The following is a 12,915-nucleotide window of genomic DNA, read 5'->3' as shown; positions in this document are numbered from 1 at the left end:
TGTTACCATCATGTTGTTACGCTGTTTTTTATGTAGAGAGGACAAGTTTCAGGTCATTTGAAGCATCAGTTTTTTTGTAACTGGATATACCTGCAAATCTGGCCTTGGTTAGAAAAAAGGCTATGATTTTACCAGTCATTTGATGACGTGTAAAAAGAGTTATGAGTTGATCTTTAGGACAGCTGACCAAGGAACTAAGGGCATTTGAAACTTACAGTGGAACCCCTCCATACGACATTAATTGGTTCCAATGTTGGCATCGTAAGGCAAAAATGTCGTATAGAGAGGTATAGAAACCCATAGTAATTATCTAATGCAAACACCCCCTGGTGAAAAAACATGAAAATTTTATGCAAGTACTGTACATATTAAAAGTTAGTAATAAAACAGTATATTAAAATTGGTAACTATAGTTACCTGCAGTAACTTTAGTGTATTTAGTGGTTATGATCTGCTTATGATTATGATTATGGTGAAGATTACTTAACCATAATTAAGGTTACTTCTTCCTTTAACGCTGTTATCCATCTTAGGACCCATGACTAACGAATTAAAATTATATATATATATAGTTATATACGTATAACGAATTAAAGTTTATAGTAAATATTATATTAAAGCTGAAATGCAGAATATATTTTTGCCTTCCGCTTACTTTTCACTAATTTTCATTTCACTCACGCGATATCAAGCATTTACAGAACATGTAGACTGCTCAACTGAGAGAAAGTGAGCATCGTATCTTTTTCAGGCGTTGTGGGAAGTATTTTAACAAATAGCATATCGGCATCTTCATTATTCCGACGTATTCATCATACCAACCGCCAAATTTAAATTTTGAAAGACATTTTTGTTATGTATAATGGCGAAAAAAATGCCATAACAAAGGGATGAAACAACAGTGTTTCACATCGTAAGGCGAAAAAACCGTGAAATGTGGGCACCTTAACCCAGGGGTGCACTGTATCTCTAAAATATTCTGCACATACTACTAGCGAAAGTTCTACGCTGGAAATAGATTGTGACTGGTTGCAGCAATTAGAAACTTTGACTAGTATTTTGTAAACAATAAAGAGGCAGTTCTTTTCATACATCATCAAATAACTGTTTAAACCGTCATCATTATCGAAACTGACGCTTCGAATGACCTCACATACGGTAATTCTAAATAAAAGACACAACAATGGTGTCGGCAGATTGTTTCACCTGAATCTGACCCAACAGGATCTTTAAAGTGTCTGCCCATTTAGCCGTCAAAGAATGTAATGTGCCTATAATTTCACTGCTTTATCCAATAACATACATATTACTGATTTAATATGTATCTATGGTGAGTCAATATAATTTGTCTTCATGGACATGAATTGAACTAATCAAAAAGATTTTGGTTATCCCAAAAAATTAGTTTCAACGACTGCTACACAACTTTTCTTTTTGCTAGTAATAAAAGTTGCATCGTAATGTAGACCACGTACTACCTATCAGCTTCTTGAGTTCTATGTCTAGACTGGTATCTGCTGAGATGACTGACCACTTCACTCATATATTCATTGACGAGGCAGGCCACGCCTCTGAACCTGAAACAGTCATTCCCATTGGTCTGCTTAGTCAAGGTGGACAGCTTGTGTTGGCCGGTGATCCAAAGCAACTTGGAGCTATAATTCGGTCAGATCTGGCAGCAGCGCATGGTTTAGGTAAGTAGCTGTCTATTGCCTACGTGCATTACTCTATACAATCACAATGTGATGCCATTTTCTGTGTATAGCATTCTAGCTTTCTGTATGTCAACCTCTTTTTTGTATCCATCGTTTTTTGACGTCATCAAGTCGTTTGCACATGCGCTCGTTTATGAAAAAGCCGCCATATTTGTAGAAAACGATCGTTTTTCTTTTATTTAATAGTACCTTTTGGTGTTGTTTTGATACTATAATAAAAAAATTGCAAACGAAAGCTTTGTTTTCAAAAGTTCATTGCAAAAGTTTTGTTTTTTAAGGATAAAACTGTCTATAAAGATGGCCGACAATGATAAAATGGCGTCACGAAAAAACGAAGGATAGCCCAATGGCTGCTTCCTTCGGGCATTGGCTCACTTGCAATCAATCAGTAAAGATTTTATAAGTATATTTCTATGTTCGCTCTTCACTGATACGTACCTTTACCTTTAAATCTAACATCTGTACTTAAAGTATGATAACAAGGCCAAACTAATGGGCACCTGTTGCAATTTAATCGTAGAAAGAAAAACTCATTATGTCTGGTATTAAATTTATGTTATTGATGTACTAACTTTTAATTACTAATAAAACTGGCATTTGCTTTGGGCATGAAACTTAATATTTCTGCTTAAACAAAATATTGTGGCAAATTATCAATGTGGTTATAACTTTCTCCAATTCGTTTCATCCTAAAAAGTCAAGAAAAGGAATGTATAAACAACAGATTTTCATTCAAACTTCAGATTCTACAGCATTTTTGATGCTGAAGAATTTAATGTACCAAAATGTGTAGCTGTGAAAAGAGCCTTAGTTTACTGTTATGGCAACTTGGTACACTGATGAGCTGTAAATTAGCCTTAGTTTACTGTTATGGCAACTTGGTACACTGATGAGCTGTAAATTAGCCTTAGTTTACTGTTATGGCAACTTGGTACACTGATGAACTGTAAATTAAAGTTGGTTTTGAAAGAGAGTTAGCGCTTAATATAAAGTGCAGTAAGTATTTAGAGACTGATAACCAGTGAAACATAATTTACTTATTGGAAAATTTGTAAGAGAGTGTTTTGTACAATCCTCTTTTGAGGATGTTTTTTAATTTGCATTTTAGTGTCTGGCAAGTCCGGTATGTGTTGAAGGTCTGTCAGTGTTCATTGGTATACATGTATCTCAATAAATCATATTTTGTTTTCTTATGTTATAAACTACATATATTTTAAATAATATGAGATGCATCACAATGAAAATGGCTGTGGTGACAACAATATGAGTGCTAAAAATTGTTATTTACTATTATATAGTCGATTTTGAAGGAATAACAAATGAAAAATAATTTAATTTTCAAGTCATAAATGGGTTGTTATTTTTGCATAAATTATTCATCTACAAGGAACGTTCATCAGAATGTATATCGATAAAGAATGTCTTCACGATTAGGCAATTCTATTTATTAGAACCAGATAACCATGCAATGGTTGGAATTATAAACTATATTTTGTTCTTTCCAGACCTTATATAAAGTGTCAATTGGAGAAACAATGTAGTTATTTCAAAAGCTAAAATAACTTGAGACTTTGTAGAGCACAAAGTTTTGGTCAGACTTACAAACTTGTCTTTTTCTTTTATATAATAGATTTGTTTATTCTGAAAACCCACCATACTCTATTCAGTCATTTTAGTCATTATGAATACTTCAATCAAAATTCTATCTATCATATATTGTTTATTTTTTCAAACTAATTTATTAAAAAAGTGTGTACACGGAAATTTTGATTTTCCTACAATGCGTTGAACTCGGAACATCTATGTTAGAGATTTGACCATTCATTCTTATTATTGAAGTTGATTCAGAGTATTAATTATATTATATTTTTTGTTGCATCAAAACTTATTAAAAGAGTTTAAAATTATTTTGTCTTTGTGTTGTTATATAAATGAAAGATTGACTCCTCTGAGTATATGTTAACCATTTGCCATTTGTTTGAGTTTTGTTGTAGGAAAGAGTTTGCTGGAGAGGTTAATGGAGATAAAAGATGGTCTGTACACCAGAGGTCAAGGTGAAAATTCTGTTTATGACGAGAATTTTGTAAGTAAGCTTCTGCAAAACTTTCGTTCCCATCCTCAGATTCTTGAAGTCCCCAATCAAAGGTTCTACGAGTTTGAATTGATACCACGCGCTGACAAGGATCAGTGTCAGAAGTTTTGTGGTTGGAAGGTAAGGGGATTGCCAATGTGTATGCAAATATATGCATAAAGTTTTAGTGTTGAGGTCCTTAATACAAGGTTATTAGCTTCCCAGCCTGCCACACACTGAAAGCTGATCACTTGATGTAAATCTGAGGACTAGTATCTGTTACCAACTATATAGTTGTATACCATAGTATATATACCAACTATATAGTTGTATACCATAGTATATATACCAACTACAGTCAAACATGGATAACTCGTCCACGGATAGCTCGAACACATGGTTAATTCGAACGGTTTCTTTGGTCCGTTCCCACGTAATGATAAATTGCTATAGATAACTCGAACTCAACACTGTTAATTCGCACTGTTTTTTTGCCCAACGGCTACCGAAACGGTTGTTATCACTTTAGAAAATCACTTTATTCAAAGCCATAGAGGTAAACCTCATCTTTTCGTAATTCATAAGCGTTGTTATTACCACCATCGGCAAAATAATTTTTTCAACGACTTTTCTAAAGGTTTGATCAACTTTGATTTATACTGCTATACGATTAATAGCACGGGCTTGCCGGGTCACGCGCGCAAGGATTTTCGCCACGCACATACAAAACAAAAACAGCGTGTTGTTTTGTATGTGCGTGGCGAAAATCCTTGAGTGCGTGACCCGGCTAGCCCGTGACGAATAGTTTTCCGACGTTGATTTCGTGTTGAATCAGCGTCGGAATGTTGAATGTTTTAAACGTCTTAAAAATTGTTTTTATTAAACGTATACGTTGTATTAGCTAAAAAAACTATTCATCGTTTGACCTAAACACAGAATACGTGTGTACATTCAATAAGTATCCATTCAAAAAGCGTGAGTGATATACAATGTACCGTTAAACCTCGTAAAACTTTTAATTGAGCTGCCTCGGAGTGTTGCTCTTAACGAATCCCAGGTAAAGTAAGGGATTTTTCTTTGGTAACTTTTTCTTGAAGTTGCATAAACTTCAAGAAAAATCGGCAAAATTGATCGAGGGTAAAACGCTCAAAAGAAAAAGATGTCTTTTCTTTTGAGCATTTCAACAACGATCAAGTTTTGCCAATGTCAATCTAAAAAAACGTCCTGGCAATAACATCACCTCAAACAACAAACCAATCTCAAGTGATAGAAAAATCTCTATACTTTTTGATAAAAACGTTTTAAACTTTACATTAGAAGCATTTAATTTGAAACAAGCCATTTGTGCTTTTGATTTATATTATAGTTTGCATATGTACATGTATCTACTAATAAATAAGTAAATACATGGACTTGTGACAGTGCTCTGATAACTTGAACGCTCTGATAATTCGAACACTTTTGCTCGGTCCCGTGAAGTTCGAGTTATCCATGTTTGACTGTATATAGTTGTATACCATAGTATATATACCAACTATATACCGTACTTTTCGGACTATAAACCGCACCCCTATATAAGCCGCATCTGCTTTATTTTCCAAAAGCGATAATAAAACAATACATAAGCCGCACCTTTGTATAGGCCGCAGAACTCAGGACGGTGCTTTTTAACGCGGCAGCAACTTTGCTGTTTGAAACGGAACAGTGCCTAACGGCACTATCGGTTAATACGAAACAGTGCCTAACGGCGCTGTTTCGTATTAACCGACGCTTTTTAACCTAATGCCTTACGGAACAGTACCGTTAGGCATTGTTTCGTATTTTCTTTGACCGCTAGAGGCGCACTAACCGGAGATTCTGGTTAATGCGCCCTAGCGATGAAAGAAAAAGCCACAGAATAGCCACACCCTTTATATAAGCCGCATGGCTCAAATCGTCAGAAAAAAGTAGCGGCTAATAGCCCGAAAAGTACGGTAGTTGATGTTAAAGAAATAACAATAAAAAAATAACCTGATTTTTGAGCCATAAATGGGTTGCTGCTACTTTTGTACAAATTATTTGTCTACAAGAATGTAGACAGAATCTATCAGAACGCATTTCAGTAAAGATTTTTTTAAAACCAACTAGGTAACTAGCTAGGTAATGTAGCTAGGTAACTCTGTAACTAGGTACTCTGTAGCTAGGTAACTCTGTAGCTAGGTAACTCTGTAACTAGGTACTCTGTAGCTCTGTAGCTAGGTAACTCTGTAACTAGGTAACTCTGTAACTAGGAAACTCTGTAGCTAGGTAGCTCTGTAACTAGGTAACTCTGTAACTAGGTAACTCTGTAACTAGGTAACTCTGTAGCTAGGTAGCTCTGTAACTAGGTAACTCTGTAACTAGGTAACTCTGTAGCTAGGTAACTCTGTAACTAGGTAACTCTGTAACTAGGTAACTCTGTAATTAGGTAGCTCTGTAGCTAGGTAACTCTGTAGCTAAGTAACTCTGTAACTAGGTAACTCTGGAGCTAGGCAACTTGAGACTCCATAGAGCGCAATGCTCAGAACAGTTTTAATCAGACATGAGATAAAAACTCCCAAAACAAACATAGATATTGCTCTATGTTGAACACCTGTCTAATATGTTGCCAGTTATAAATATTTTTACAAGAGTGATTTTATATCTAGAATGTTATATGAGTTTATTGTTTGAGTATTGTTTTATTATTTTTATCTGGTTATTGTTCACCACCGATCAATATCTGAATATTATTAAGCACCAATCAATAACTGAATATTATTAACCACCAATCAATAACTGAATATTATTAACCACCGATCAATATCTGAATATTATTAACCACCGATCAATAACTGAATATTATTAACCACCGATCAATATCTGAATATTATTAACCACCGATCAATATCTGAATATTATTAACCACCAATCAATAACTGAATATTATTAACCACCAATCAATAACTGAATATTATTAACCACCAATAAATATTGGAATATTATTTACTGCTAATTGATATTTAAATATTATTCACCACCATTAAATATCTTTGTTTATAAAGAAATTTTGTGGTAGAAACTTGCCACATTGTGATAGTTAAAAGTTAAATCATAAATATTTTTGAATTTTTGTAAGCATAAGTAGTAAATTACATTTAATAATTAACTTTTGTGTTTCATTAATAAATAGATATACTGCTTGGTAGCTTTTGAGTTTGGTTTTATTTATACACCTGTTATCTTTTAGCATCTGAACGTATTTGCTCAATATCGATGGGAAGACGACAAGATTGGCTTTCCATTGATATTTCGACAAGTAGAGGGACGTGAGGAGCAAGAAAGAAGCAGTCCTTCTTGGTTTAACAGACACGAAGTTCTGGTCGTTGCTGAGTATGTAGAACTTCTTTTGCGAAGCAGCGACCCTATAATAGAAGCACGAGATATTGGAATTATCTCCCCTTATATTCAACAGGTAGCTAAGAGATGTTGACCTAAACTTTAATGCTTGCATTCAAAATTGTGAGCTGAGTAAACATTAAAAATTATGCTATCACCAAAATATTGCAATTTTCATAGTATAATAGTTTTTGATCTTCTGGTCTATGCTAAAACTTCATATCAATTTGTCTCGTTTGCTGATGTTACATTTAGCTGCGCGGAAAAAATTGAGTTAGTTCAATTTTTCTATATGACTACAATATAAATGCATTAACAATGATTAATTTTACATTTTTGCATAATATGTACACACGTTGCTGGAACACTGAGTCATTGTTGCAATAGTAACGTAACACGAGAGAGCAATAGATGACTCCGGCGTGATGAAACAAGTTTTTTAATAAAACCCAGCCAACTCAAAAACAACAAACCTACAATTTGATTGCTAAGGAAGTTTTCTTGGTTAATGTCATGTAATCATAGACAAAGCTGTATGCAAACATAAAAATTAAAAATCGTGTGAATTCTAGTGGATGGTTACACAAAAAGGGATTGAAACATGTTGTCTGTTCAAATGTACTTCTGCATATACATGTAGATAGTATTTGCTTCTGTAATACATCTTGTAACGTACGTTGTCTGTTACGGTAGTTCCTAATTCAGCCCTAACAACATCCTGTAACAGTATAACAGATGTATGTATCTATTTTAGTCACTCATGTTTGCTTAAAGAGAAAGTAAAAATGAGTATCCATACTAGTGCTGGGCACGAGTACTTCTTGGTCAACGGGTTTAAACCCGCCCCCTTCTGCTCGGGTTTTTTGAGTATCGGGTAGCTAGTAGTGCTAGGCTCAGGTATTTCTTTGCCTACGGGTTTTTCGGGTATCGGGTTTGTTGATATGGATTTTATGTTTAAATTTTCTAAACAGATATATCTTCAAATTTACATAGCAATTATATTTCTTTTCAATTTACTTATCATTTTTCAGTTTTTATCGACTGACATTCGTACTCGCAGCGTTAACAGGCGGATTGTTAAACAGTCAAGATAGTCTGGAGCCACAGGGAATTTTCGTGTCAACAGGTGGCAGAAGATAGGGTCTATGGTAGCTTAATACTTAAGCATGTTCTATGGACCTCTCTGATTTTTTGTAGATGGTGCTCCAAATCTCATAAAAACTTTACATTATCGGCTTTTTCCGTTAGTAAGGCTTGTTGGCTTAGTAAAACTTGGTTATAATGAATTATGTAATCCATAATAGCTAGCTGTGGTAATCAATTTAAACAGAGTTATTAAATTTTCACTGCTACTACTAACGCTGATGGCAGTTTCTAACAAGGCGATAGCGGAAACAGACTAAGGACCTATGTGTTATCGGTGAAAGCAAACACGCGCTGTATTAAAAAAGGCATAGATTTGTTTACGAAGCCGATTTGGCTAATTGCGCAAATAAAATTTGATGTAAGTATTAAATTTTCTACTCACCTTTTAATGACAAGTAATCACTGCTTGACTACAATATCTCCGGTAGGTATGGTAAATAAGGTATAAGATGCTTTATTCTATCTATTAAATTAAAGACTCGTTATACCCCATTGTCGTGCCTCCTTAGCAAAAACGACACAGAAATGCCCTGTGGCCCCAGACTAAGAGCGCAGGGTGCAATAGACCGAGTTTTTGTTCATACTACCCGACGGATCCGTGTACCAAAACCCGAACTCGAAAGTCAAAACCCAAACCCGAAGGACCGGAATACCCGAAATCTCTATTACCCGATACTCGAGAGAAGATAAACCCGCGAGTTCAACGAGTATTACTACCCGTGCCCAGCACTAATCCATACACATACCATGGTGAATTAAAATACTTGTTTTTATCGGTTTTCATTGACGTTGAATTTTTAATATTTTAAAGAAACTTTTTCACAAAATGATGATTTGTTGATGAGCATTGTTGTGTGTACTTCTCCAGCCCTCGATCAATTAATATTATTAAGATTTGAACAGATCTTAAAATAATTCCTTCATTTAAACTAGCATGCCCTAGCTGATAATCAGGTGTATTTTGCTAATATAGTTACATCTTCTGATAATTTGCAACAATTGTTTGTTATAGAAACTTGCTTAACAATTGGTCAAAATTTAAGTTTTTGTAATCCAATTTTCAGAGGAATATTTCATTACTGGTAAAACCAAATACAAAAGTCTGACACTCAAAGATTATGGTTTCAAGAATTGATCAGTTTCACTCGAAAACCTATTTGGCGGTAGAATATTTTATTGCTAAAAATTGTGCACAAATTATATCACAAAGATACTAGATTGCTGTTACTACAAATGTTTATTGCAGTTACAAGTTTTTGAACAATGGTACTCGCTTTAGTTACTAGTAATGTCAGAAATAAGGCAACAAAGTATTGCCAATATGCTAAACACTACAGGAACTAGATTAGACTTTATTGTTTATTGGTTTGTTCAGCTTTGTAGCTAAAATAGTTATTGCTACTTCTCTGTGTCTAGCTGTTGACACATTTTGTGATAAGTAAACACAGTGAATACACACACAAACTAATAAAAATATAGTCATACATCACCTTCTGATTTCAACCAAATCGGATTTGGACCAGAAAATTCGATCTTTTTATGCCTCACACTCTTGACAAAAAATGTGTCCTTCAACCATAACCTAATGTACTTAATGTTTATGTTACAATTAGTACAAATAGAAGATAAAAATGTTTCTTCTGTGCCTTTTTTATTTCCCATTATCTTTGCAAGAATACCTTACTATACGCTTTCATTAGAATCTTTATATTGTAACATTATCATTGACTAGCCTTTGCTACTTTTGTGTTATGTTAAAATTGATAAAAATAAAACATGAGAAATGTCTGTTTTTTTCAAGTTTTTAGATAGTATATCTTTTATTAAAATAAAACACATTATCTACTTTTACACATTTTAGTTATTTTATTCAGTAGACAAGCCTTTGAAGACACAACGGCTGAGGTATGAGTTGATACATTACTGTACATTCTCCAACCTAGTCTAGTCTATGAATGCATTTTTCATCAGACAATCATTGTATTTTAAATATTACCTGCTTTCTTATTACATGTGTATACTGTTTAAAATAGAAAAAAAATGCTGTAGCAAGTTGTTATTTAAATTGCGACTAAAACGGACTAAGATTATTTGCATTAGATATAAGGGGAAAAAAATAGGTTCAGATTTCGAACAACTCACTTCTCCAACAAACTTTTGGAACTATTTATGGTCGAAAACTCGAAGAATGACTATTTTGACTATTTTCAATGGAGAGTAGCTGTCAATAAAACTATTTACTTTTTCACGGATTCACAACTGCTTGATAGTTACAAAAACATATGAATTGTTTTTCTTTGAATAAACTTTGTGATGTAATTTATATCTTAGATAAGCTCATAGCAACAATTTATATCTTAGATAAGCTCATAGCAACAATTGTCATTCCCTAAAAGTTATTTATTTTTTAAAACAGCCCTGTGTTGCTGGACAAGATTCAAATGAAGTTGCTCATAAAAAAACTCCTAAAATGATAGCAATAACCAATAGCAATATCTAACAATAATAACCAATGAAACGGAAAGAAAAATAATGTTTGTAAAGCTCGACTTTGCCAAAAATTTTAACATCGGTATGAATGTAGCCGTAGCCTTAGTTCATACAACTATGATTATCGCAACAATCGGAAATCGTAACAGAAACTTTATGATGTTCAATCTATTGGCTTTGTATTTCTAGCAACCAAACACTCTGCACATGAGTATATTACCATTGTTCGAGCTTGTTTGCTTACAAAGTACTCTATAATTTATGTATTTAAACTGACAGCTGTTGCAAATGATAAAATGAGTAATCTACAGTTTTTTTGACTTCGCTTGTTAATAAAAAGGTTTTGTTGTGTCTTTAATTTGCTTGCTACCTTCATTGTCCTGTTGAACACTACTATTTGTAAGTTTTTTTGTTTACTGTAGTGGTGCTAAATGATTTGCAGTTTTATTTGGAACCTTTTTTTTGTTACAGGTGTTTATTGTTTGAACCCCTCTAGGTTTTTTTATGCCAGTCTAACTTAAAGTTATTCACAAATAATATACAAATCATTATTCATTTTCAACATATGTAATACATGTTTATGCTAAAAAAACTAGTGTATAATTTAATGTCATTTTAATGTAATTGATTTCAGGTCAGAAAAATCAAAAGGGCATTAAGGGAAATTGATGGGCTGGATAGAGTGGCTAACGTACAAGACATAAAAGTCGGCTCAGTCGAAAAATTTCAAGGGGATGAGCGAGATGTTATCATCATCAGCACTGTTCGAAGCCAAACCGGACATCTTTCAAAAGACAAAAAGTTCAACTTAGGTTTTGTCAGCAACTCAAAGGTGCAAATGCATTTCATATTACATTGGCGCTAAATATGACATGAGAGCTCGAGTTCAACACTTACTACGTGCTGTTTGGTGTGGTTGCTATTGTAGAGGTTTAACGTGGCTGTGACGAGGGCAAAGTCCCTGCTGATTGTAGTTGGTAATCCTCGGGTCCTCTGCACAGATGAGAACTGGCGAAGGTAAACCAAACTTTTAAGGATACGCCCATCTATTATTTTCTCACTTGTACATGTTCAATACAATGTATGTATAGTTTGTTTGAGCAGTATTGACAGATGTAACATATCATACCATTGATATGCTTCTCAGTTTTAGCCACGAGTTATAAATGAACAACAACCTATGGTTGTGGTTGGTTGTTTAAGTGTGTCTTTCTAAATTATGAAATTTAAGGTTGTCATCTCTGAGCTTATGACATCAGTGTGAGTGTGGTCTGAGCATATGACATCAGTGTGGGTGTGGTCTGAGCGTATGACATCAGTGTGAGTGTGGTCTCACACGCTGATGATGAAAAAAACTAACAATATGCTTGTTAAATTGTGGTCTCTCTATATTTTGTTTTTGCAGACTGGTGGAACACATAATGAAGGGTGGTGGGTACATCGGAGAAGAATTGGATGAAGACTCATTGCGAATAGAAGAGGAAGACCCCATTGACATGGATGCCCTGTCTCTCAACGGTGAGCTTAAAATTGGTTTTGTCAATTAACTTTTACATAATGTTGTAATGAAACCTTACTGAAGCTTTGTCATTGTACGTTGAACATGAATAACGGTTTTTGATTTGTTGATTTAATTATTATAGTGTAAACCATATAAACAGTATTTTGTTATACGAGCAAGAAATGTAGAAGTTAAATGGCTTGGTATAATATTTTTTTAGATTTAAATGAAGGCACTGATAAGAAAAGCACTCATCTCTTGCACCGTGATGATGAGTATGCAAGGAGGGAGTGAACAAGTGTTTGATTGGTACAGCATAAATCATTAATTTACATATATATATATATTATAAACATATTTATCATGCTATTTATTTTTTCAGCGCATGTATTAAAATAATTTATTAAAATATATTCTGCGTCCGCCCAATTTTATTACACTCACGATAAACATATATAGTCTTGCAATAGTTATTTTCATGTAACATAACAGCATGACGGACCAGCTTTTTTAGTAAAAGAAGTCTGAATTAACTGTTGAATTTCACACAAGATATAAGTTGCACCAGGCTACTTACCAAATATTGTAATAAAAAT

General features: G+C 33.9%; 1 protein-coding gene across 1 annotated transcript in view; it reads left to right on the top strand.

Annotated features, from left to right (window-relative positions):
- The window catches only part of LOC137390034 (putative helicase mov-10-B.2), a 23,448-nt gene extending 10,533 nt beyond the window's left edge, over positions 1-12,915 (top strand). The window contains exons 6-12 of the mRNA XM_068076263.1: positions 1,507-1,694; positions 3,710-3,927; positions 7,034-7,258; positions 11,453-11,650; positions 11,747-11,835; positions 12,224-12,336; positions 12,540-12,915. Of these exons, the coding sequence (XP_067932364.1) occupies positions 1,507-1,694; positions 3,710-3,927; positions 7,034-7,258; positions 11,453-11,650; positions 11,747-11,835; positions 12,224-12,336; positions 12,540-12,613 (1,105 nt within the window). The 3' untranslated portion in view covers positions 12,614-12,915. The remainder of the gene's footprint in view (positions 1-1,506; positions 1,695-3,709; positions 3,928-7,033; positions 7,259-11,452; positions 11,651-11,746; positions 11,836-12,223; positions 12,337-12,539) is intronic.

This window comes from Watersipora subatra, chromosome 3 (assembly GCF_963576615.1).
Source record: "Watersipora subatra chromosome 3, tzWatSuba1.1, whole genome shotgun sequence".
Classification (NCBI taxonomy): Eukaryota; Metazoa; Bryozoa; class Gymnolaemata; order Cheilostomatida; family Watersiporidae; genus Watersipora; species Watersipora subatra.
The sequence above is the reverse complement of the archived record's forward strand: the minus strand, read 5'-3'. Positions and strand labels throughout refer to the sequence as shown.